We start from the raw sequence: 26,165 nt of genomic DNA, 5'->3' as shown, positions 1-26,165 counted from the left end.
CCACAAAGGACAAGGACAGCAAAGCAGGAGTTCTTCAGCTTGTCAAACCACAGAAACATTCACAGCTGCAAAGCAGCACACAAATACGAGCTGAAGGCTGCTTCTAGATTCAGGTTGTACAAGAAGAACTTAAGTTTGCATTCAGAGTTACCTCTCTCTGTAGTTTGCGTTTCTCTGCTTTCAGTTCATCTTCTACTCTTTCAGCATTTTCAGCAGCAGTTTTGTATCGGGCTACCTGACCTTCCAGTCGTATTACCTAAGGTGAAGGGAGATTTCATGAGTTAAAAGCTGTACCAAGAAGTTACTGTGAAGCTTCACACTTCCACCAGTAGTTAAGCAGTAACTAGAGAGATGCTTACTTTTCTTTAATAAAATAAAGGTCTATCTTGAGGGGAAAAAGACATACCAAGGAAGCCTGGCCATGCTAACTTACTCCAGAGCTTTTATACATATCCATATTTAATATTCTTCCAATAACAATAATATCTACTTAGCAAGAGTATTGCTGACATACTCTGGTCAAGAACAAGCAGTCCAAACTGAACAGTCTTGTGTAAGATCCATATATACTACATTATATGCTGACAGCCATTTAAAATTGTCAATAGCTACATATAAGAAAGGATTCTGAAGAGGTTCAGTAAAAGCTTTCGGTATACCTTTGTCTTTGAATGTTCTGCCTTCAGTAAAGAAGGAAATATTCACTTTCCCCATGCATAAATCAAAGCAATTTAGTCTTTAATGACTGAAGTTCAGTAGCCCTGATGTTCCAATACTCCTGCTTCTTATTTTAAGGGAAAAACCACAGTAATCATGATTTTATTTAATACTTATGTCATATAATAAAATACACTTTCCCTTTGCACTCTCACCATGCCTAGACAAACAGAACAACCCAGAAACTTACGTTCTGCTCCAGTGCTGTTATCTCTTGCTCAGACTTTGCTAGTTTGAATTTGAGATCACTGATCTGTCTGTTGGCGTCTCCTAAAAGAATTGCAGATTTATCAGAGATGTCAGAACAAGTGTTAACAGTGTCTAACAAGTCTGTCACAAGATGTCCATGCTACAGGTATCTACTTGGGGCAGCAGTAAAGTAGCAAGTGCTCTGTCAAAAGAAGTGCCCAGCAGCTAGGTGCTATTCCCAGTCTTGCTTGATGCCCTTCTGATCACTCTGAAAGCAGAATTAACCAGAAACTCATCCCAGTTCTGCTGGGGAACATAAGGGAGATTCCCAATCGCAATCGTGCTCAAACAAGGATAATCATTCCCTCACCTCTAGCAGAGAGGTGCATGGCTGGCTCCCAGTTTGAAGCTCCCTTAGAACCAAAGGCTCATTTTTTACTTAGAGGCACATGGTTATTGCACAGATACATTTTTCTCGTTCACATGCAAGACACCAAAAGTTCTCTTTAAATCAAACTGCAGCTCACTTTGGAGGTCAATCATGTGCATATCTGTCCCATTTTCCAGAACTTCATCTTCCGACTGCGTATTTTCCATCCTGCCATTCTTTTGCTTTTCTTCCAGTTGCCCTTTTAATTTTTTAATCTGAAAGTCACAAAAAAAAATAGTTAATAAAATCAGTAAGGGAGGTTTTTGTCTCAGTACTCAAATTCACCCAAGTATGATAAAGTTGTCATTTTTAAAACCTAAATACCCCCAAAAACCTTTAGTTACAAAATAATTTCCTAGAAGTTCTGTTGGCAAATGACTCATCATACCTTAAGTATCAGTGCTTATGCATATACCAAACATAACGAGTGGCAGGCGGCTGTTTTGTTAGCAAAGCCATAAATGCTTTGTAGATGGAGTCACGTAAAACATTCCTAAAACCCAATCACCACATTTGGGTGTGTGGGAAGTCTCAAGGGCAAGGAGACAGTCCATAAATGAAAGTGTAGAGTGCCCTACAAAGAAACAGATCAGCTCAAGTTTCTTTGAGTGAGCTTTATATCCACTATGGAATATCATAGTACCAGCAATACTTACTTTAATTGCTATTTACCCATCTACTGCAATTCCTCCAGCACTTCCTTCCAAATGGCCCATTACTCACAAATGAGGAAGGATTACTCTCTGAAACAGTATTTACTTCCAAATGTTGTGGACTGTATTTGTTTCTCCCTTGGGCTTGGCCAATCTGAAGTATTATTTTTCAGCCATACTCCTGGAGTAGGAGTTGTAGGTGACTAAGGACACTGAATGTGACCAGTGAGCAACACACGGAACAAGCACACTGGGTCATGCGTTTCCTCCCCTGTATTCCAAGTTAACGCACAGGAGGAATGTTTCAGGGGAAGAATAAAGTGGCAAGCAGTGCAGTATGTTCTCAGCAAGAGCAACCCAGCACACCTTCTGAAAGGTAACTGCACTGCTGTTCTATGCCTTACATTTGGGTTTTCTTCATCTATGCTATTCTTATCACAGAGTTAGTGAGCACACAGCAGTTGTGTTTTCCTGTGATTACCTGGTCTAGTAAGGATTCTCGTTCATCAATGAGTTTTTTCAGCCTGTCTGAAAAAGAAAACTGAAAGTTCAGTGCTGATTTGATTGCCCTGCACATTTCAGAGCGCATCCTGGTATAAGACCGAACCATTAAGGTTAGTGAAATGAATGATGAATGTAATTATGCACGTACCACAGGAAACGAGGCCACAGACAGGGCTGGGAAGGGGCTGCAGTCAGGGGAGGTTATGTCATTCTCACAGAACATGCTTGTCACGGCAGTAGCAGCACCCAGCTGCATGCAAAGAGGCTAATCTTCTACGTTAGGTTAGCATGCAAGAACTCTAGGGTCAAACACAACTGCAACACAAAATATCTCACATCTTTACAGTTTAGCATATTGAAAATACTGTAAACACCTATAATCATGGCTAAGCACATTCTCAGCACTTTACATCATCACTTCTTTTCCTAAACAGCATGGCAATGACATTTTGTGTTATGTCCAATATGACCAGAACAAACCTTTGCCCATTCAATTACTTTTGTTTCTAACACAGCAGTCTGGTAAAGCTTTATTTTCTCTTTAAACCTTCATAGTCAATTCTCCCGGTCAAACATCAGGTAGGCAATGGACAATCTGGAGCAGCTGTTGTGCTACACTTGAACTGGGAAGTGCTACAGATCATTAAAGTGCACACTACAAAACGAAACAGCTGGCAAAAAGAACTAGAAAGTAACCAAATCACTTGGGTTTTCCCTTCCCTGTTAAGGGGTACAGAAGGTGAAAGCGTTTTAGCAGGTACTCACAAACTTCCTTATCAATAGTTACTTTACCTTATCAGCAACCTTAGTTTGTTCAGATACACATCAACAGAAGTACACTGGAACACAGTATTCAACTATACTTATGTGTACAATATACGGGATATATTGAGGATATATTGACCTCAGATGGGTCATACTCCACAAGTTTGACATGAATGTTTTCTACAGGTTTACTTAGCTAGCCTCCCTTGCCAGCAAGCTGTCACCTGTTCAGAACCAGGGGTGTTCAGAACTCAGCTCCACATCTAAGGTCGTGCCTGTTAATTAAATAGTCAGTCAAGAAAAAGGTCTTTCTGTAAACTTAAGGAAAGCAATTTACACATTACAGAGAAAACTCTGGGGGGCTTCTACCCAGAGAATTCTGAGGATAGACTTAAGTATTTCTGGAAAGCTTTAAAAATACCAGTTCTTGTTTGCTGACAAATCACAAACGTGCCAGAGTCTTGTGGTTCTCCTTTTTTTTCTTGTTAACACATGCAGTAAAGGGAATAAAATCTGTACTGAACCAAATCATGGAGAAGCCTGGCTTTCATATGAAAATGAATGGCAGACATTAGCTAGTAGTAATGTGGTATGTCCTTCCCCTCCTATGTGTACAAGTCCCCATATATCAGCAGTCTTTCTAGAGCAGGGAATAAACCCTTTACCTTGACTCCTGATACAATACAGATCTTAAAGCGACATCCCAGTTCAGCAGTTCTACGCATTCATTTTGAATCCTCAAGTCCTATCCTCCCAGCCATTTGTAACACACCCACCATTGCTACACCTGAGCATTGATATGAAAAAACAAAGAAACCAGATTTTTGTAACCTGCCATGAGTAACAGAAATTCACAAATATAAATCCCTTCAAAATAACTACACAATTCCACTTGTCTATAAGAGAAGGAAGCTTAAGACAAATTCTGTGAAAGACGAAATACAGGGAAGAAAAATAATGGTCAATGAAGAAAAAAAGGACAGGATAAGTAAAAGAAAGATGAGCAATATTCAGACTTGGAAACAGGGCTTGAAGTCATAGGTTGGCAGAGATTGAGAAATGAAGTCGTATGGATTAGAAAGAGAATGAGGACTGATGCAGAAGAAAACTCTAGGCCCTACAAAATTAGCCCAGATTTATTTACTCCAAAGGGTCCAAATAATCCATCTTGATCCTGAAAATAACTTAGTCATGTACTCAGCTAAGTAACTTTCATCAACACAACTGCTGCTGTGGGGTGAAGAATGCCTGCCTGAAAAAAGGAGACCTCCTCTAGTTTCCAGTAAAGAAGCTCATCAGCTCTTTCCAGCTCCCTTCCCTGTGTTTTGGGATGGATGGACCTTCAAATCTGTCTCACCATCAGTTCTCTCTTGACCCATTCTGGATTTGGGATCAGGGATCTAAGGACCTTGAGGACAGGTGAGCAGAGAATTAGGATGCAAAGCAGCTAATTAAAATGGTCATCTGTAACTGTCAACATCCTTATTTCACATGCAAAGATGAACAATGGCAGCGTGACATTCATCTCACTTAGATTTAACTTTGGTAACATGATTCCCTGGCTAGGCACTGCACCAGTGCATGGCTTTCATATGTCAAAGAGCTTAACAGAAGGCTGATGGAAGGAGCTGGGCCCTGGGAAGGCCTGGGAGACAGTAGGACACAGGGTGTGTGTGTGGGTGGTTACCAGTGTCTTCTGCTGTTGAATAGGCCTGTTTGCAAGTCAAATTACTGTTCTCATTCCTTTGATGCTGTAATTGACTCAAGGTATTACTAACTAGGGTGCTGTTCCAGTGGCAAGGTTGACCTAACACCCCCTAATCAGCCACCAATCCCTGATGTATCTTCCTACCTGGAAGGGGCAGCACAAGATGGGAAGCAGCTGATTTTAACACAGCTTATTTGCATGATATGTATGTATGGCCCAGAAAGTAACTAATCCCAATGCAACTGCAAGGGGTAAACTGTAGTTGGAGGATGGGAAAACATCCCATGAAATCATACCAGCAGCTACTCTATTACAGCCTCCAAGAATCAAACTAGGAGACCAACAGCAGGTTGGATAATACTCCTTTTCCAGATCTACTGATTTATTCTGGATCACCAGGAAACAACAGTAACAAACTCTGAGAAATGCTTTCCCCTCTTTCCCAAAAAGAGACACTGCTGGGGACAGGCTGTTGGGTCAGTGAATGGGCGTAAGATTAAGAAGACACAAGCTTGCAATATCGATTTTGAGAGGGACAGGAGGTCTGTTCTGTAATAAGAAAACACTGATCAAGGTTTTTCACTATTACTTGCTGAATAAGGCAAACAAGTTTCTTCAGCCACTGCTTTTGAAAGCATTTCAGGCTGGCTCCAAATTCACAGTAATGCACAAATGAGGATTAGAGGCCACATGTGCCAATCATCAGGTTTGGAACATAAACCCCAGTGAGCATTTGGAGCTATGAAGCTATTCTGAGAGACAAAAGTCTTACACACTGCTGGTGGTGCTCCTCAGCAGACTGTCCCTGCCCAAAGCAAAATGGGTAACATAAGAGCAGAAAATATGAACCATGGGTTTAGGTCCTCTCCTGATTTCTTGGTTTCATGTTAGACTATGAAAAGACTGATTTGGTATTTCACTGTCCTTGAAAGTCAAAACCAATAAAGAAAGGGACAAACTGCATCTTTTTTTGTCTCCATTAGATACGGGAGGGAAAATGCCAATAACTCTTCTCAGCTGTGTAACTTTACAAAGGATGTATTTTCTAGGTAATTCCTCCTGAGACACAGTCTCCTCTCCCTTTTTAATGGCAGACATTTCACCCAGTGCTAGCTGGCATATAACATCTAAATTACTCAATTCTGAATAGAACATCTAGCAGTTCCCTTTATCTTCAAGCTGATTTATCTGGGAGACCTCTGCCTCTCACTCGATGTGCATATATATACTCAAGCAAAATGAAAGAGGTAAAAGAAAACCGTGACCTTTTCCCCCATGGTACTTGCCCAATTCCAGAAGTCAGCAACCAGCTACCAACAGAGATACCAAGCAGTAACGTTCAAGGATGGATTTCTAGTACATCAGCTATGCCAATGTTCTTGCTTCTACTCTAGTCTCGCTGAGAGTCGGACACTTACTGTGGGATAAAAGCTTGTAAATGGACAGTTAAAACTAGAACTGTTTCTCCTTCTGTGACTTGGTTTTAAAAAGGACCTCTCTTACAGATGCTTTGTTTTCTGCAGTGAAAAAACTAGTTCAGATTAGCTCACTATCTCCTCAACTATCCAGAAGCATTTCTATTAGAAACAAACTTGTATGAAAATACAGGAAATGCTGGCATGTGCCCATTTTCACCGAGTTCATCCATCTGGATCCGTCCACAAGTGTAGGTGAAGCCTGGTAAGGATGTTTAATTATATATTTAACTTCATGTAGCATTTAAATACAAATGTATTTAAAATACTTTCAACATTAAACCATGCATTATTGTTACAAATGCAGCAGAGACAAATCTTTAAATAAACACTACCACATAGTAATGAAAGATGTTTTTAAGATCTATGACCTTTCAGATTAGCATTTAAGGTAAACCCTGAAGAACAACCACTAGTACTTACAGAAACCATACTGGAACTGTTCTAAGTTGGAGAGAAGCCATATGAAACGAGTTACAGGTTAACTGCAGACCTGTAACAGAACTGTAAAGGGTGCTATCATATACTAAAGGTCTTCAAACACCAAGGCTGCCCATTCCTAGTAAAATAAGTCTTCTGACTTAAACAAAGCTGCAGGAAAAAAGATGTTTTATAAATTATACAGATTTAAATAAATATTGATGTAGGTTTATAAAACAGTGCTCTAGACAGGCAATTTAGAGTATAAAACATGTTTATTTCAATTATATACAGCTCAGTACACTTTGATATACATCTTGACATTTTGCAGTCTGTTTGTACTCCATCAACTTTGCAACATCACAAATACAACATTCCATAGTCCTGTCCCACCCTGTCCCCCCCTCAATTCCTCAATTTGCTTTTCCTTGGGATGTTCATTGCTTAGAACAACTTTAAATGGATTTTTAAGTATGCAAAACAATTGCTCTTCCTCCCAAGCAGTAGCAAAAATGCAAGAAGAAATACACCAATGGAGTCAAAGTTTAATTTATGCCAGCAATTTAAAGCAATCCAGCTTTTCAAAGAGGCACAGGGGCTACTATACAGAATAACAATAGTCTTTGGTCTGTTGTCCAGTGAGAATCAAGATATGCAAAGTTATCTTCTTTCCAGAAAGGAAGAGGTAAGAATTATCCAGAAATAAAGATTTTTTACAGATTCTTTCAGAATCAGAGTTTGAAAAGAAAAGTGTAAAGAAATGCAGTTTTAAACAAAAATCTTATTGAAAAAATAGGTATTTTCTATATTCATAACTAGACAGTACTTGACAGCAAACCTAAGCATACATTACAGAGTGTATTGACACTTTCTTCAGAAAAGAAACAGAAAAACCCCCCATGTGAGCCATGGAGTAAAGGCCTGTTGTGGTGCAAAGTGCCCAGATGAAGTAAACATGTAATATTTATTCCCTTCAGCGAACTAAGACGTGTATATGTTGTGCTTTCTTCAAACTGAATGTGGTCCTTCTGAAGTGTTTCGACTGAACAGATTCAAAGTGACCTAACTATATTTAGGACTATGACCATATGAGAAACACACAAAAATGGAATGAGAGGATCTTCTTTTCCCAGTGGGAGAGAAAACCCCAAATTGGTTCCTAGGCTTCAATCATTCAGAAAGAAGGCTCAAAATCACATCAGTGTTGCTGATCCACTGAGTTCCTTCATGAAGTGGTAATGCACTTACTGTAGATCTCATGCATGCAAGTACACACAAGTATGTGCATAAGTGCACAAAGGGCACATTAAGTACATTCATCTATCATCAAGGCTAGAAAAACAAATAATTTCCTATAGAAATTACTCAGTAGCAGTTATCCACACTAAAAGTGGTTTAATGGCAAGATAGTGAAGATCTGTGAAGCTTGCTTTTTTCAGTGATAAACTTTTAACCTGAGACACAGCAATATTGAACCCACACACAATTTCTTGTGGCCAGGTATGTCAGTGAATAACTTATTTGCATCATTACCACTTACATAATAATGTATTATGACGAGAGTTACCTATAAAAAAACCCCTCAATTTAAGAGTATTCTTAAGGTCTGATGTATTGTGCAAAGTGCATGCTTCTGTACTGGGACTGATCAAATGGCATGTAGCTTCTGTAATCTTGGGACTCTGAACTTAGGATATTGTACAGTCATCTCTGGATCTACCCCTGCCCCTTCGACCACTCTGCAAATCCTCCTTGCTTTCTTCCCTGTTATTGCCAGCACTTTCCGAATCCTGTTCTGTAACATTTGCATCTGGTACTTTTTCTACTTTGTTAGAATCTGATGCTTTGATTTCATCTTCCATCACATCAGTCTTCTCCTCAGTTTTCCATGATGCTTCCCCCGTTTCTTCAGGCTCATCAGCTTTCTTTTGTTGCAAGCTGTCAGCTTTAGTCAGGACATCTTCTGTTTCTATTTTGCCTTTTCCTTCTCCAGCTTCATCTGTTTGGGCCATTTTTCCAGCAGCACCCTTTGTTCCATCACCCTCATATTTCTCTGTATAAGCTTTCTCTTCATCACAGTTTTTATCAGTCTCTAGTATCTGTTTTGACTCTTCATCAAAGTCAAAGACATCACCATCACCTTCCAGCCTTTCCTTGGCTGGATCCTCCAATATGTGTTCACTAACATTTGCATCTGACTCAGCTTTCTGTGCCAGGGAATCATTTGCACCTTCTTCAGAAGTACATCCACCACCATGGTGGTCTGCAAGCTCTAACTCTTGCTCATTTTCTTCCAGTGTTTCTTTAGAAGCTTTGTTTCCAGTAGCTACACTAACATCTACAGTTGACTCCTCTTTGGATTCCCCTTCCTCTTGCTTAGCTACATTCTGTGCTTCACCTTCAAAAGGAGTACTTTTTTCTCCTATTGTCTCACCTATTGTTTCTTCACTAGACTGAACAGTTTGAACTCCTCCTACCTTCAGCTTTGTATCTTCTACCCATTCTGTCCTACTTTCCTTTTCTGTCCCAGACTCATCCCCTGTTTCCAATTCTGACTCCTTAATCCTGTCATCTAAAAGGCTTGGGTCAAAACTGGTTTCCTCAGTCATTACCTGCATCACAGTCTCTCTGTCTGGCTCTGCCTGCTGTAGAACACTTCCTTCTACCTCAGTAATACAGTCCACAGCCTCCACAGAGATCTTATCTTGCTTGCCTGTTTCCGCAGAATCTGAACATGTCTCCAGCTCTTCTGTTAATGCTTCCTTTTGTCCATCCTTCTCAGGCATAGCACCTTCAAGTTCAGATTCATACTGCATATTTTGCCTCTCTGATGATGCTGAAGGACTGTCTTCTGGAGAAACTGGCTGAATGAATGTCTGATGGCCTCCACCTTCCTTTTCAATTTCAGCTGCTGGGACACCACTTCCACATGCCTCCATTGCCTCCAAACCCACAGGCTCTGTTTCTACCAACTGACCCTGAACCGTGTTCCCAACCCCGTTTTGTTGTTCAGCTCTATCACCTGTTTCTCCAGCTCTTCCATCGGTACAGTCTTGGCTTTCAACAAACTTCTCCTCCAAGACACTTGTAACCTGGTTTTTGGCACTTTCTTCTGAGTGCTGGAGTGCCTCGGTGTGGCTCTCCTCTTTTACCTCTTCACTACCTAAGCCTGCTGCTGTAAGCTCTGGGAACCCTGCCTGGTTAGAGGCCAACTCACAGCTCTCACTTGTGATGTTGGCCTCTTGATCCATTTCATTACCACTCAGGACATGGTTACTTCTCAGATCCTCTTGTTCTTGCTGTTGGGGTGCAGCTTCTTCCAGTTCATGCTCTGTATGTCTATGCATTTCCTGAGGAGTGTCAAACACCTGATCACATTGCAAAGAGCCCACCTCCAAGTTCTGATCCGACACTGCATTTACATCACAGTGTTCAGCCTCTGTACTGACAGGCTGCTGGACTGCTGTGCCTGCAGACTCTGCCACCTTTCTCAAATCATCTGCATCATTATCATCATTTGAAGAAGTGCTCCCTGGTATGTGCTCTGTAAGGCTTTGTACTGTAAACCTGCTATCTGGTATCATCACTGTTGACAGGGCATCACGTTCTTCAACCACTGTTTGTGCCTTTGCATTTTCACCAGCATGCAATTCCTGCTCCTCAGACTCCTCTTTGTGTTCCTCATGCTCAGTATTCTGCAAGATTTCTCTTTTCCCCATATCCTCCAAAATCTCATTTTTCATGTCCACTTCACTGGCTTTGCCTAAAAGACCATTGAGAAAGTTGAAGGGACCACACCACAGCACTTACCTCCCCATTTAAACCCGAAAGAGAATGAATCAAAGAATAGGTTAATAAAAGATCAGCTTTTGCCAATTACGTGAGGCAAAGCAGTGACTGAATTAGTCAGGGTCCAGGTTTTGGATCAGTGAAATTCACCACCACCCTCTCAAAGCAAGAAGCCTTTGGTGCTGATTTGTGTGTTTGTGAAGTCAAATATTTATGCCCTTGGCTGTGTGAATTACAGCTTTTGTAGCTGAGAACAACTGTTTCAAGCAGTGCAATTGAGCGCTAAAACCTGCAGAGGTAACACTACTTCTGCAATCACCTTGACAGCTTTAATCCTGACACCACTTTACGCGTGCAGGAGTGTGTGTGTGATGCCCATCCCTGACAGTGTTCAAGGCCAGGTTGGATGAAGCCTTGGGTGATATGGTTTAGTGTGAGGTGTCCCTGCCCATGGCAGGGGGGTTGGAATTAGATGATCTTAAGGTCCTTTCCAACCCTAACTATTCTATGGTTCTATGATTCTATGCCATTATAACGAAGTAATGAAGGGTTATTCAGAATATTTTGTTTCTAAGCGTCATGAATGGGCATTGTGATCAGTGTATATGACAAACACTGAACACAAAATCTGATTGGCAAGCAAACAGTTCAGCTATTTAGCTTTACCAGAGCTCAGGAATACTTAGTGCCCTTTACAGCCACTTGATCCACCCAAATGCATAGGGATTTCTGTGGGTTTGGGGAGGGTTTTTAAACACTTTTCTTTCAACTTATAATTTAGAAGCAACAGGTATTAAAACAACAGTGTTTGTGGTTTCAGCAGTTAGCTTTCGGGTCACAAAAAACCCCAAAGCCCAACCAACCCAGAATAAAGAGAGAGAGAGAGAACATATTACACTTAAAAATATACCCTTACCTTGGTTTTCATGTTCCATATTGTTTGCACACCAAAACTGACTGAGGAAAAAGCAGCCAAAAGCTCAAAGCAACATTGACTGCCTTTTGCTATTTACTAGTATGTTCATTTAGAACAACAACAGGGAATTACTATCTCCTTTCCTTACACTAGTATAATAGTTCTTGGAGTGGCCATTCATCACCACCGCATAAGAACGGTTTTGCCAACCAGATTTCTTCTTAATGCTGTCCATCTCAGTTAGACTCTTTGAATTTAACAGTGTTGACACAACAAGTAAAAATGTGGAAGCATTAATATTAACTGCTCAATAGCACAGGACACCAAGAACAAAGAATTCCTATGTTAGTGTTTTAATAGTGCCCAGCACTGTTGTTCAGCAGCCACAGTTCTCGGGTATATAATGAACCAACAAACAAGTTTTTTTAAAGGAAACTAATTCTTTTATTTGTTTTCCTGATTCTTTAATGTATGTGCTCAAAACTACTGAACAGCAGTCGGACTGCTCTGGGGCTCTATTCAAATTCAGGCTTTAAACAGGAATCTGAATGACTGCAATTTATCTGTAATGTAATGTTTGCATTCTCATCCTTTATCGCCTTGAATGGGAAATTAAGTCTGCCTTTGCAGGAAACTGCACAAAATAGCTAGAAGCTATCATGAAAATCATGCGGAAAAATGCATAGTAAGTGATTTAAAATGTAGCATGCTGCGTGATGTGTTAATCGTCCCACTAACAAATGCCCAGACTCCAAGCAAAGATGAATGAATGGACAGACAGAAAGATATGAAAAGATACAGCACTTACCTAACATCCCATCCCCTCCAGTCTTCAATGCCTGAGTTGTGCCTGGAACAGTTTTGGAAGATTCCAAGTGTTCTTCATTATCAAGAATGTCTGATGTCTCCCCATTGGTGGCTACATCAGAATCTGGGATTATTCCATGTTTCTGCGGAGAAGTAAAAGCAATGCTTTATAGCCTGCTGCTCAGAAAGGGTGGGACTGTTCAAGTGTTCTTGTCCTTGATATGCTGAATAAACAACTGCTTCAATGGTTCCACTAAACATGGCTGGAAGTCAGAAAAGAGCACAGAATCTCACAGTTTTCAGTTTGGCCAGTATGAAAGAAGCATGTGATCCCAGCTCTTTTCCTCTTTAACCATACATTTGCTGCATAAAACATTCCTCAAAGAAGCATCTTCTACAAAGCAACTACTTAATACTACGGTCCATACTACGAGTTCACAGTCAGTATTAGGGGGATGGACTTCATGCAGAAAATTCCTGAAATGGCAAATTAAAGGCAACATGAAAAATAAAGAGTTCTTGCTGCCGAGATGGTTTCAAATATTCTGCACAAATGTACAGGAGGGAAAGGTTATCTGCTGAATAGAAATCTCTTTCACTCCTCTGGCATACCTTCAGTTGCTCCTTCAGCACAACCACTTCATCTCTAAGGTCATCCCGCTCACTCCTTATGGAATCAAAGAAATCTTTCTGCCTCTCTAACGCCTGAGTTCCCAACACAGACAGAGGGCGAGGAGATGCAAAGAAAGGAAGGGAGAGAAGTAAAGACCATGAAAAGCAAGTGTAAACAGGAATGAGCAGATTTAAGATATTCAGAGATTGATGGAAGTGGCACATATGAAAAAGGTAAAGTTTACACACTAAAGGACCAAGTTTACATACACACAGGTGAGCTTCAAATCCAAGAAAGGCACAGCTTATTCAATAACCAGGAACTCCCACTGAAGACACTTTGAGCCCAATCCTTCCTTAGGGATCCTTCAAATGAGGATCCACTCATATCTGCTAGGCAAGTTAATTCATATCTGTATTACTTCAACGTGCCCATTGAAGACACAGTGTCGTTCCCACATGTTAACAGAACAGCTTGAAAGCAGGGCCAGCAGATTTTAACAGCCTTTTTATCCCACAGTTGTTCCATCTGGTGCAGTACATTTGAGTTAATTTGAAAGCTGCCACTAAGTCATCATTAGACTCAGATGTACCACGTGCAAATGCGTATTTTACTACTGACACCCCCCCCAGTATTTCTATGGAATTACAAGCAGAACAGCAACAAAAATGGCACAATTTTGAGTTTCAGGTTGCTGTAAGTTATTGGACATTGCAAGTATCACAACAGGCAACTTCCCAGATTTCTTTTTCCTTCTATATTCAAAAACTCTTTTGGCTCATTGTTAGAAAAGAAATCCAATTTTGTCTTTAAGAGTGGATTTTCATCTGCCTTTGACAGGAGGCTGTGGGAAGGGATGAGAAGCAAGAGAGGTTTAAAGACTTTCATCCCAATAGCCCATAAATAGCTCTACATTGCTTCTGTTTCTGCTCAGTCTGCAGATTAAATCTGAATAAGGAAAAATTCAGTGCTGATGGAACTGCATTATAAATAGCAGCTCCTTTCTCAATATGGCAAGTACAAATGGTGCACCACAGCAAATAAATGACCCCAGGTTTTGAAATCAGACCAGCTGCTCAATTTTCATTGGATTTCATGATACTTGCCAAAGAAAAAAAATCCTATTTGCTAGTTCATTGGTAAGACAGTAAGACAGCCCCAGAAAGCAAAGTCCCTAAGGAGAATTATATTCATGAGGTCTTGCAAAAGCAGGGTCAGCTGGCGGGACAGGACCACTCTGAACATGGCAGGAGATGATAGGCCTACCCCTATTTTTTTGTCTTTCCATTCTATTGTCTCCTGAAGATCAGAAATTTCCCTGACATAGCTCTGCTGTTTCTGTTGCAGCTGTTGGATTTCCTGAGAGACAGGAGCAAAAGAAGAAGACAGAAAGCAGATAACAGGTTAACAAAGAAGGTCAAGATCGCAGTGATGCCAAAGAATGAAACAAGTCAGGTGCTAAAGGCTATCTACATATGTACTGTTGCTGACATTTGAACCAAACCTATGCTCCTGAGGACAGCCTTACAAGTCATGAGTTGACTTGAAACAATTAAGACTGTTCCATCAGTTTCCTTTGCATCTCCACAAACAGCTGGTAAAACACAGCTTATTTCAGGACAAGGCAAGAAAAGAAGTCCAACTTCAGCTAATATTTAGGGAAGTGCTGTTCCCATTAGCCAGCTCCGAACCTGTTCGGACTGAAACACTAATATTCCTTCAGGTAAGAGGCTTGAGTAGGGAATAAAATTCTCTGTGCCTCACGTTCCACACTCCTATGGCTAACTGGGAACATACCAATCAAAGGAGCCATTAAAGCAAGAAAGTTACTTACTGCAAGCATTTCTTCTCTTTGCTTCAAAGCCTCTTTGATTTCCATGAACTGAAACTGCAATATGCTATGAGCATGCTTCTCCCTCTCAAATTCCTATAATGAAATAATAATGAGATTTTTATTGATCAAAAATAGCATCCCATGAAAAACAAAAAGAGAAAATAAGCCCAAACACAAAGAAGATGCTTATTGCAGTGCAATTCTTGAATATGCCTCTAATCACAATCCCAACAAAAGTACAATTTTTTGTACAGTCTTATTTGTGCTTTCTCTAAGAAACTATTATTCCAACAAATAGAGCCATAGCAGACATCATTTAGCCAGTTTCACAAGTTGAGCAGCAGGCTGGCAGTGAGCATCTCAAATCCTACAGACTTCACAGGTGACTGCATGGGAATTTAACCCTTCCACATAGCCATGTAGTAAAAGTTAACTAAACACTGTGGGCAAGAAAAAACAACCAAACAAAAAACACCCATCACCAAAAAACCCCAAAACAACCTGCTTAAAAACCACCACCAACACCCCCCACCCCCCAACACACACATACACACACAAACGAAACAACAAAATAATGGAAGCACAAAAAAACCCAACCAAACCAACCCCTTGTACCACACTTATCTCCCAGGAACTGTGTGTTTTGAAGTGCACTACAGTCAAATGCCCCAAGCTAGAAAGCCAGTTCTGAAAAGCTAACACAAACCCCAGCTTTATTATTTAACACAACTCACTGGCTGTCAGATGTTGAATTAACACTAAAGTGAACCGAGCACTCAAATTGTGCAGAACTCTCACAAGCCTTCTGAAGAGACCTTTGTATGCAAAAATGCTCCAGAAGTCACTATGAACAAACCCTCTGAATTTACAGATGCAATATAATGCGATGTGATAATATCAATATAGCCTTACCATATAAAACATTTCTTAACTGCTTCAGACACTGCTGAGTAAGACATAAACTCAAGGAAGATTTCTATTTGTATGATCACAAGCACATTACAAACTGCTATTCCACTTGCTTTGACTGTAACTAAAACAGTAGTTACAATCTTGAATAGCATTTTGGCTGCACCCTCCCAAAGGACTCTGCCCCCCTCCCAAAACCTCCCCATTGTAATAACATGCCACTGCTATTACACATACTTTACTTTTCTCTTCATATTGCCGCCTGGACTCTGCCAGCTGTTCTTCTAACTCTAAGAGCGCATCCTTCAGGGTATCTACTTGGTACATGAAATTTGTTTTCTCATTGTCAAGTTGAGCATTTGACACCATAGCCTTCTTGTATTTCTCTTCAACTTCGGCTAGAGAGTCCTGCAAAGAAGAAGCGACCACAGTGAGCTATAAAGGATCCTTAGCCCAAACCAAGACCATCAATGAGAACATTACACACTAAATCACAAGTATGCTCAGTACTCCCAGGGAAACCAGTGTAATTATGTGCTAGAGATGCTTACCAACTGTCCCAAGGTGAGGATAACCTCCCCTGTTCCCACCAGACTACTGTTTACAAGCAAGGATCCTTACCTCAGGACAAATAAAACGCTTCCTGTTCTCTGCTGCTTCAGCTTCTGCCTTCTCAGTTTTCTTCCTTCCCCTCCTCCCCTGCCCCTGCCCTTGGCAGCTCAAAGCAGCTGCTGGAGATGACATGCAGGACTATTGGTTGGGTTTCTTAAAGGTAAACTGGGCTTGATTTAAGATCATTTTAGACGACCTCAGGCCTTAAACTGAGGCAGTTTGACAGCCACTGCACACAAACTGCAGGGATCCTGGAAGTGTGGGAACAACTGAATATACTGACTTGGAATTAGAATTCATGGTGAAAAAGCTGCAGCTTCTATGACCTGGTGTATCATTTTTTATTAGGTTGTCTGGATCTCATCCCTTCTTTACAAATTCCCAGTATCATGAAAACCTCTCCTACCAACATGACCCGAAGATACCGGGATATTTATAACAATAAATGATGGCAAAATAAAGATCAGGATAATTCTCTGTGTTCATGCGATCAAACTTTGCACTATTTGATGTCAATGCAGAAATGAAAGAGTTACATAAAACAGTGCAAATATGCAGACAAAGGAGATGTTAGTTTACAGGTCAAGGAATTTCTCTTGCAACTTAACTAATCCTAATAATTACATCTAAAGCACAGTTGTGTTTCATATACTTCATATTTCATTCAATAAACAGAACTGGGAATTACAGTATTGAAATAATAGCAAAAATCACCTGAAAGTCTGAATCAGTTTAGTTTACTTTTGTTTTGAGCAGTAAGATGATTTGTCTTTAAAGATGTGAATTTGTACAGTTCCAAACACAAACTGTGCTTTGGTGCACTTTCCAGACCAAGGATGAGAAATACCAAGCACAGGAAAGCCATCAGGATTTGGAACCAAGTGTTAGGATCAAACCTCAGAAAGTAACTGGAAAGGAAGTATATGCAAGTAAGAAGCTGAAGTAGTTGCTACACCACTCTTCCAGCATGCTATGTTTTGTTTCCTTAGCATCTTCACCTCAAACACAGTCTAAGAGACATGAATTGAAAAGGGACATACTGAAAGTGACTCTAAAAGGGCCTACAATAGATCTGAAGAGGGACTTTTTACAAGGGCATGCAGTGACAGGACATGGGGGAATGGCTTTAAACTGATGGAGGGGAGATTCAAACTAGGTATTAGGAAGAAGTTCTTCCCTGTGAAACACTGGCACAGACTTCCAACTTTCCAAAGTTACGCTGGACCTTATCAAAGCAAAACCATACAAGCTGTGAAACTCCAATTTTTCATAGGACTGTATGACATGAGTTCTAGCTCATTTCCAGTGTTGGAAGGTTTGCTGGATTAGAAAACTATATATATATATGTATATATATATATAAAACCTAGTAATTTTGTTAGCAAAATGATGACCTTTCCAAACAGCGAGGAGAACATGCAACAGTCATCAGTGGCCTTGCAGTTAACAGATGGAAGCATTTTTCACCACAATCACTCAAGATCAGAACAGGTATTTTTCCAGTTGATTAAATGCTTTTCACACAAGTTACAAGCCCTCCCACAAGACAGCAAAAAGCATGCAAGGCCAGTTCTAGGTCCCACATGGACTCTCTGCATGTTTAGTTAGTGTTCATGATCACACTCCAGGCTGCAATAAACCAGTACCTTCATTTCTTTCAGTCCCTGCATGTATTTGCCTTCTACATCCTGAATCTGGTTCTTTAACTCATAGATATCCTGAGAGAAATGGTGAGAAAGGTGAATGATGCCACAAACCAACAGGCAGAAGCGCAGCCGATAGGGAAAAACAAGTCTCACTTAAATACGTCTATCACACAGGTTAAGGGGTCTGATCCTGAACCGAAGCCTCACCAGACACTGAAATTCCTTGATTACAAGTTTATGCTAAATTCTGCTCTTCCTAACTGGAAAAAAAACCCAAAACAAACCCAACCCCCCAACCTCTCTTCTGGACATCTTCAATTTAAGGACAAGATGCAGACCCAGCTTCAAAGCCTCCAGCAGTTACACAGAGCCCTTCTCTGCCCCTGATTACCATCCTCTTGGGGGAACTCTGATGTTAAGGGTAAGGGCTGCCAAAGCAAGCCTGAACTACAGGCTGTGCACTGACAATCATCTGTCACACAAACTTCTATTAGAAGTCCTATTTTCCAGTCTCTCTCCTCTTTTGTCCTTGATCACAAGCAAATGACTATCTTCCAGCTGTTTTACAGTGATGAAACTGGGACAGACCTGCTTCTATCTGAGGTCCTAATACAAATCCAGATGTTTTAACTGGCTGTAATTTCAGCAGCTTTAAGTCAGATGCATGAAAGTTAACAGAATATAGATTCCCCATTTTAAAACAGTCTTCAGAAGGGAACATTAAGAAAAACCAGATTCCAAGCAAGAACAATTTAGCTATGGACTAACCAGACTAGCACTCAGTGATGCAGACACTGGGTTGTGTCGCTATTTGCCAATGTGTCCAACCTCAGAGCATCATAAATCAGATTACAAAACTACAGCCCCCTCCCCAAATTAGCACCCAGCAAGTGCTTCTTTCCTTATTTCAATCTCCTATCATTGTGCTCTACTGAGTCCACTTGCTGTTTCATTAGCTTAGGATGAGATGTGTCTATTACGATCAGTCTGTTCTGCTATCAAACACCCAAATATTCCTGCAATACACACTAGCTCCCAGAAGCATGTCTCTAGCAAAGCTATCCATTGCTCATTTCCAGCATACAATTGGCTTTGGCAGAACTGACAGGAAGAGAGGACAAGCCAGTTTCTTTCCTGGAAAGAAGTCTAAAGGATATTTAATGATTTACTCTGGTTGGAAGTATTTCTCACCTTTATTTCTCTAATAGATGCCTCTGTATCGGCAGAGATGGACGTATCCCCACTGCCTCTTCGTGAAGAAGTCCCACCCAGAGAAGCTAAGGTAGCTGCTGATAAACTTGAGACAGTACGTGCTCCCTGTAATCACACACAGTTTAAAATGGTTAGAAGTTTTTCTTTTCTAGATACATTGTGCATTTATAGTTTGGTTGGTTGGCTGAATACACGTTACCAACCCCTGCACTTCTAAATTGTGAAGGTTTGATCAAGATTTAACAAGGGAAACTAAGGAGAAAAGATAGATCAGATGTATTTAAACATTACTGTAACAAGGAGTTTGCATGAATTAGCTTCCAGCTATTAATTCTTTATTTGACAAAAAAGTCTTTAGGGGCTAGTATCATCTTGCCAGATACTTTCAAAACCTGTAATAACACCCTTTTTGTAGCCCCTCTCCATTGATGGATGCTTATCTACTCTGCAGCAGTAACCACATTAACTGTTGTACTGTACCGAGGGCTCTGCATTAAGCCACTGCAGTATTCTTTTCTTTTATTATTAGTTATTTTTACATAACACTGTAATTAAAATGTACTAAACAAACACAGTGTTCCTGTGACTTAGCCTAAAGCAATTTCAGGCTAGCTGAAAGGGCAAGTACTTCACATCTGAATGACCAGAGGTTGAAAAGTTCACCTTCAAAAATGTAATAAAAGAAGGTTCCAACAACTCCTTTTAATAGCTTAAGGGGGACTACAAGAAATCTGAAGAAGGACATTTTATATGTGACAGGCCAAGGGGAATGGCTTGAACCTGCCAGAACAGGGGAGACTGAGATGAGCTCATAGGCAGAAGCTCTTCCCTGTGAGGGTGCTGAGGCGCTGGCACAGGGTGCCCAGAGAAGCTGTGGCTGCCCCATCCCTGGCAGTGTTCAAGGCCAGGTTGGACACAGGGGCTTGGAGCACCCTGCTCCAGTGGAAGGTGTCTCTGCCCATGGCAGGGGTTGGAGCTGGATGAGCTTTGAGGTCCCTTCCAACCCAAACCACTCTGGGATTCTATGAATTCAAGTTTATGCCCCACAATGGATTTTATGGATGATTTCTGTACACTTACCGTGAGTTCTATCTACCAAAAACAATGTGAAGAAAGCACTATTGTCAGAATAATTCATAAGATTCTTCTTACCTTCTCAAAGTCTTTTTCTGGCCTTTCCTCAATCTGTAAAACAAAGATTAAGAAGGATTTATTAATGTAATCAAAAAAGGACAAGTAAAGGCAGTAAGATATCAGAAAGGGAATTCTTAACCCTGTGAAAGACTCTTCTTTAGCAATTTCTAGGCACTTAAAAAGCAGCCACCTCTCTCAGAACTGCTGTGTCCTGACTGGACAATTCATCTCAAGTTTCTAAGCTCCATGTAATGAAGTGGACTATACTTATTGATAGGAACTATTTGGCCTATTAAATAAGACAGAGGAATATTTTTCCCCATATTCTATATGACAATGTTTCAAACATGAAGATGGCACGTAAGCTATGAGTTAGCAAAGCAAGAATACAATGGGCTTGAACTCAAAGCCCCAGATGTCTCACCCTGGATATAAACCCAGCTGTATGCAGCTGCTGTGTTGATGTATGCAGACATGAGTTATTTACTTTGGGTCCATTTAAAAATATGCCTCAAATAAACCCAAAACAGCAACTGACTTCAGTAAAGAGGTTAAGTTTTTCAACTGAGAGATCAATACATTTCCAGACCAAAACACCTTATTGAAGTTACATTATTTATGGACCTTAACTGAAAAAGGGCTACCTCTGAAGCCTGCCAGCACACCCTCCCCATTCCAAAACCAAGTCAGACCTGAAGGACTGTGCTGTGTCTGCACAGCTCCCAAAAGAAGAATGGGAATGGAAGGGGAGGGAGGAAGAAATCTAAAGCTTTAAAAACTCTGTATTCTCAGCTCAAGATGAAAGGTGACTGCAGCTTCAAGTAGAAATCCAAGAAAGGCTGAGATGACAAAACCTGATCCTCAAGTCAAGTATCAGGGACCAAAGGTGAAATAAACATCTCTTACGGTTTTGGTACTTGGCTGGAATTTACTAATTCTGAAGGGAGATCTTTACTAAAACTAGTCTAGAAGAAGTAAACCAGAGCCAAAGTAGCATTTCGGAGTACAGAAGATTACCATCAATACTGACATCACAAATGCTCAAAAGAGAGTTACAGAGTAAAGCCTACATAGACCCTGAACAGATTTGGTTTATTCCTTGATGGGAACCCATCCTATCCACTTCTTCACGCTCTGAAACAAAACAAATACACAAGTTCCCAAAAGCAGGAGTGATTCACAGCAGAATATGTCCATAAGCATCTCCATCTAAAGTGGAACTGACTGCAAAAGGGACTGAACGAAATGAAAGGCTCAGCAGGACTCATGAAGTCCAGAACATGTCAACCTCCTCTGGGATTCAGCACCACAGTCAAGATGGTTTCCCAAGGGATTCTGTGAAAATTCCTGGCTTCCCTAATCAAGAGCCTGAAAGCCAAAGGGAGAAGTGCTTCTGAAATGACTGGGGGAAAGAATCAGGAGAGATCCAGTTCAGGGGAAGGCAGGGGATACTGAGGTTGAGTGTCATTGAAAACACACTCAGAAACTACAGCTCTTTCCAATCAGTCCATGTTTGGCACAGGGTTGGTTTTTTTCCTTTGAATTATACAGAATAATATGTATGGGTGATCCCACTCATTTTCCTTATTCTTACCAGTGGTACCCTATGAAAAAATCCAAATTCCAAATCCTTTTTACATTGACAACACATATCACAAATCCCCTCTGATCAGCATTAAGGAAATGTAAGAGTTAAAGCACTAGATTATAAACTTCATGAAGACCCTGAAGAGACAAAGTACTGGGGGAGAGGGAGGAATCTGAATTTGCAGTAAGAGAAGGTCACTAATGAAGGCAGTTGGTTCAGTTCAGACCCAACAAACAAGATGGACTGCCTTTTGCCAACAGCCTACTATTTTCATGCCAGACAGCTCCAAGGTGTGGATTTGGCAGCCTTCTAAGCCTGGCCACACACTATGTTATTGTTGATCAAGACAGTGTAAATATAGTCACCTTACCAAAGATTAGTGTATCTACACAGATCTACCTCCAGAAATACAGCCTGGAGTTAGACCAGACCAAAATCTATCACACGAGCTCAGGACACAACTCAAGATATTGTTTTCCTTGAGACATTTGCAGAATGTCCTCTATCATGGGGGGGAAGGGAAGGAAGAGTGAATCTCAGTTTTTACTAAGATAAAGAAGGGAACAAATATGGATATTGTTTTAGTGATGCATTATCAGTCAGATAAAAGCTTCCACTTCTGAAGGGGAAAATGCTGAAGGCAGTGTGGCGAGGAACAAGTATAGGCAGCTCTACTCAGAGCACTCACAACCACACCTGTGAAGCTTGCTATGCATCCATTGCAAAATGATTGTTAATAACTCTCTAAGGGGGTATAATAGTTAATAACTAAAGTTATCAAGTGACTTCTGAAGTTGGTGTGGCTTAAAAAAGAAAAGGAATAAACCCAATTCACTCTGTACCAGAGCGATGCTCTCATACACACATCCATGAACAGCACTCTCGAGGGTTTTCTCACCAAAGGCAGTAATTACCACTGCCAATGGACTGAAATATTAACATCCAAAAACCTAGTTTGTTTTGAAAAAAGCCAGTTTCTCATTCTAATGCACCCTCCTTGCATTACAAAGATGCCTCCTGCTGCACAACACCTTCCTAAACAAAAGTCCACCTGAAATAAGGGGCATTTCATTTTACGGTTACGTGGCAGTGGTACATCAAGATCTATAACGAGTGTATTGTAGAAAGGCAGAGGTCTATTAATCTATTTTAGATTAATATTTTATATAGTTTTCATTCTACTCATCTTTCAATTACTGTATTCACAGCATCTCTCGTTCCTTTAAGAAGACAAATGGTGCTTCCCAACAGCAGTCAGCCACCAGAGGGAACCCCAGGTTTTCAGCTTTCACCCTGGTCCCAACAAGCCCTTTGGCATTTGATCCAGCAAGAAATCAAAGAAAGAAAGGTCAGGAAAAAAAGAGGCTTATTTGAAGCTACACAAAATCCTTGCCCAAAATACTTACCTGCTGTATTATCATTCAGTAAGGAATACGATAACGATTAAACAGACCAAAAACAGTAGGTGGTTGAAACCACCTTCACAGTACAGTACTCAGCATAACACTTTATACAAATACCCTGGGTTTGCAAATTCTCTGCATGCAAATAAAAAGGACTAACAGAATACTTGCTGGAAGAGGCATCTAAAGAGGAATTCACCTAATGATACTAGATTCATAGAACATTACACAATTTTCATTTCCACAAAGGTATGGTCTGTCCCTAGAGAGAATCCCAGAATCCCAGACTGGTTTGTGTTGGAAGGGACATTAAAGCTCATCCAGTTCCAAAGACAGGGACCCTGTCCACTACAGCAGGGTGCTCCAAGCCCCTGTGTCCAACCAGGCCTTGAGCACTGCCAGGGATGGGGCAACCACAGCTTTCCTGGGCACCCTGTGCCAGCGCCTCACCTCACCACCCTTGCAGGATACCTTCCTCTTCACCAGCACCTTGTGCACGTCGTATTTTAGTGCATAAAACAAGCAGGAAAAGGCAGTGATTTTCCAGGGAACTCCAGCACCCACATCCTTGTTTTCGCAAGGGGAATGGGCTGTTCTCTGCAAAGTACAACAGGATCAGAGTCCAGCCCCTTCTGACAACGATTTCAGAAGAAATCCAGAGCTCCATTACACAGAAACGTCAGCAGAGCCAGAGGATTAGTGCTGCTGGAAGCCCCATGACCAAACCATCCCACAAGTCTCTGTCTGGATCTATTGCCTATTTTTCATAGATAAGAATGTACTGTTTGGAAAAGCATTTCTCTCTACTTGGCAGTCAGCTCACAGTTTAACCCCTGAAACTCTGCTACCAGTGAGTACTGAGGCCAAAATCAGAGACCCCCCAGCACTAGCACAGTGCATCCAACAAGAGTCTCAAATGCCTGCTGAAGAGACCAGAGGCCCTGGAGAGAGTTAAGCATTATGCTCCAGCTGCTAGTAAAGATATAAGAAGAATCAGGACTGAGGCACGATTACCAGCCTGCTCTACAAGGTTAAAGAAGGGGAATCCAATACACTTGCAGTTTAGTAGTGCTACACACCACGCTGAGGCATAGGAACAACTCCAGGGTGTTCAGTACGTGGCTGTCACTACTCAGCTCCATCTGAGGTCTTGCTCTTAGATCAGCTTCCTCATAAAAGCAAGGGGATTTTGGGGGGTGAGAAATCAAATCAAGATCATTTCCTGCTCTTACAGTAATACAGCACAGTTTGAAATGGAAATATGTCCCACCTGGAAGAAACATTCTTACAATCGGTAGCCCCAACACAGGATATCTACAAAAACTAGCATTTAAAGAAAAAGAAGTACTGCAGTCAGCATAACCCCTCCTGCACTCCCCATCTTACCAGGCTGATCGGCTGCACTAGGACAGGCAGTAACACAGAGTTCCTGCGTGTTCTTCCAGTGAGAGCCACCATAACACTAGCTATTAGCAATAAGCCTTCAATATGCAGCAGGGAGAAAAACACTGCTGAAATTTGTCGGGTCTAAAGTGGATTTGTCAGCAGTATCCCTGCTCAGGAATGAGTGCTATGCCAAACGTCACTGCTCAAACAAACTTATCAGTCCCTTTGCTCCAGCAGAGCCTTACCCTGGAGGGGCTGAAGGCACATCCACACTGTCAGGGGATGGGCTAAGCTACCATAAGTAATGTAAGTGCAGGGGAGAGAAGGCAAAGCTTGAGCACGCTGATAAATGCTTCCATGAGAGTTCTGTTACTGTCTTCCTCTTTATTTCTTGTGAGAACATGATCAACTTCTTCAAATGGAAAAAGCTGTTTTGTTCAGAAAGTCTTCAGATAAATACTACTACATTCTGAGTCTATTTGAAATATGTAAGTACTTTTCACTAGTAGTTTATTAAAGTAAGGAAAAATACAGCAATTTGTATTAAAAACCCATCTCAGCCTAACCATGCCAGGCCCAGGAGTTACCTCTGTCTGTACAGATGGGCCTGATGTTTGCCCTGTTAAGATATGGAGTATAATGCTTTAACATTAAACCACACATCCGCATATCTGCAATAACTGAAAGGAGGGCAGGCAGTAATTACTGGGGGAGATAAGTGGGAAAATGTTAAAGACAAATAATCAAACAACAAACCTCATGCAGATATAGTGAATTCTTGACAATACAAAGACTGATAGATATTCACATACTGTGTTTATGTACCTTCCTGGCTTTTGTTGTATTGCAAACATGGGAACACAGCCTGACAAAGCTATGCACAGCAGGCAAACTACTGTCACTTTCTGCTCACTGTTTAATGAACACTGGTAGAAGGGGGAAAAAAGAGACAAAATTTAAGGGCTATGGGGACAAGATAAAGTATGCTTAAATTTAGCAAGTTATACTGAGTCATTCTCTACTCTTATATAGGATTTCTCATTATAATCAGTCTTGGCAAGAGTTCAGTTTTGATTTTCTGCCTAATACTGTCCATAACTGTAAGAAAATCCTATTTAACTTCAGTGTTAAGCACTCATGATTACAGTACATGGATTTTGTAAACTATCACGCTCTCAGGTGGCGTAAGCATGCTGGAAACTCAGCTTTTCAACCCAACAAATATTCCCCTTTTCTTTCTACTCCACCAGCAATTTAAAATGTAAACTTGCAATAAAACCTTTATGTGGGTTAATGTCAGCAGGTACGTAAAGCAGAATCAAGAAAGCATATGCCTGGACACCTTAAGGCAGGAAGCCCAACATATCCTTGGCTGCACCCCCAGAGCGTGAGCAGCAGCTCAGGGAGGGGATCCTGTCCCTCTGCTGTGCTAGGGGGAGACCCCCCTGCAGCCCT

The 26,165-nt window shown here is 41.0% G+C and overlaps 1 protein-coding gene across 1 annotated transcript in view; it reads right to left on the bottom strand.

Annotated features, from left to right (window-relative positions):
• The window catches only part of LRRFIP1 (LRR binding FLII interacting protein 1), a 102,261-nt gene that overhangs the window by 850 nt on the left and 75,246 nt on the right, over nucleotides 1-26,165 (bottom strand). Inside the window, exons 11-22 of the mRNA XM_034065766.1 lie at nucleotides 20,352-20,384; nucleotides 19,179-19,304; nucleotides 17,988-18,059; nucleotides 15,967-16,137; nucleotides 14,821-14,913; nucleotides 14,253-14,345; nucleotides 12,986-13,078; nucleotides 12,375-12,516; nucleotides 2,471-2,517; nucleotides 1,434-1,551; nucleotides 908-987; nucleotides 152-256 (exon numbers count right to left, since the gene is read on the bottom strand). Coding sequence (XP_033921657.1) covers nucleotides 152-256; nucleotides 908-987; nucleotides 1,434-1,551; nucleotides 2,471-2,517; nucleotides 12,375-12,516; nucleotides 12,986-13,078; nucleotides 14,253-14,345; nucleotides 14,821-14,913; nucleotides 15,967-16,137; nucleotides 17,988-18,059; nucleotides 19,179-19,304; nucleotides 20,352-20,384 — 1,173 coding nt within the window. The remainder of the gene's footprint in view (nucleotides 1-151; nucleotides 257-907; nucleotides 988-1,433; nucleotides 1,552-2,470; nucleotides 2,518-12,374; nucleotides 12,517-12,985; nucleotides 13,079-14,252; nucleotides 14,346-14,820; nucleotides 14,914-15,966; nucleotides 16,138-17,987; nucleotides 18,060-19,178; nucleotides 19,305-20,351; nucleotides 20,385-26,165) is intronic.

This window comes from Melopsittacus undulatus, chromosome 8, assembly GCF_012275295.1.
Source record: "Melopsittacus undulatus isolate bMelUnd1 chromosome 8, bMelUnd1.mat.Z, whole genome shotgun sequence".
NCBI classification, from domain to species: Eukaryota; Metazoa; Chordata; class Aves; order Psittaciformes; family Psittaculidae; genus Melopsittacus; species Melopsittacus undulatus.
This window is presented reverse-complemented; position numbering and strand designations above follow the sequence as displayed.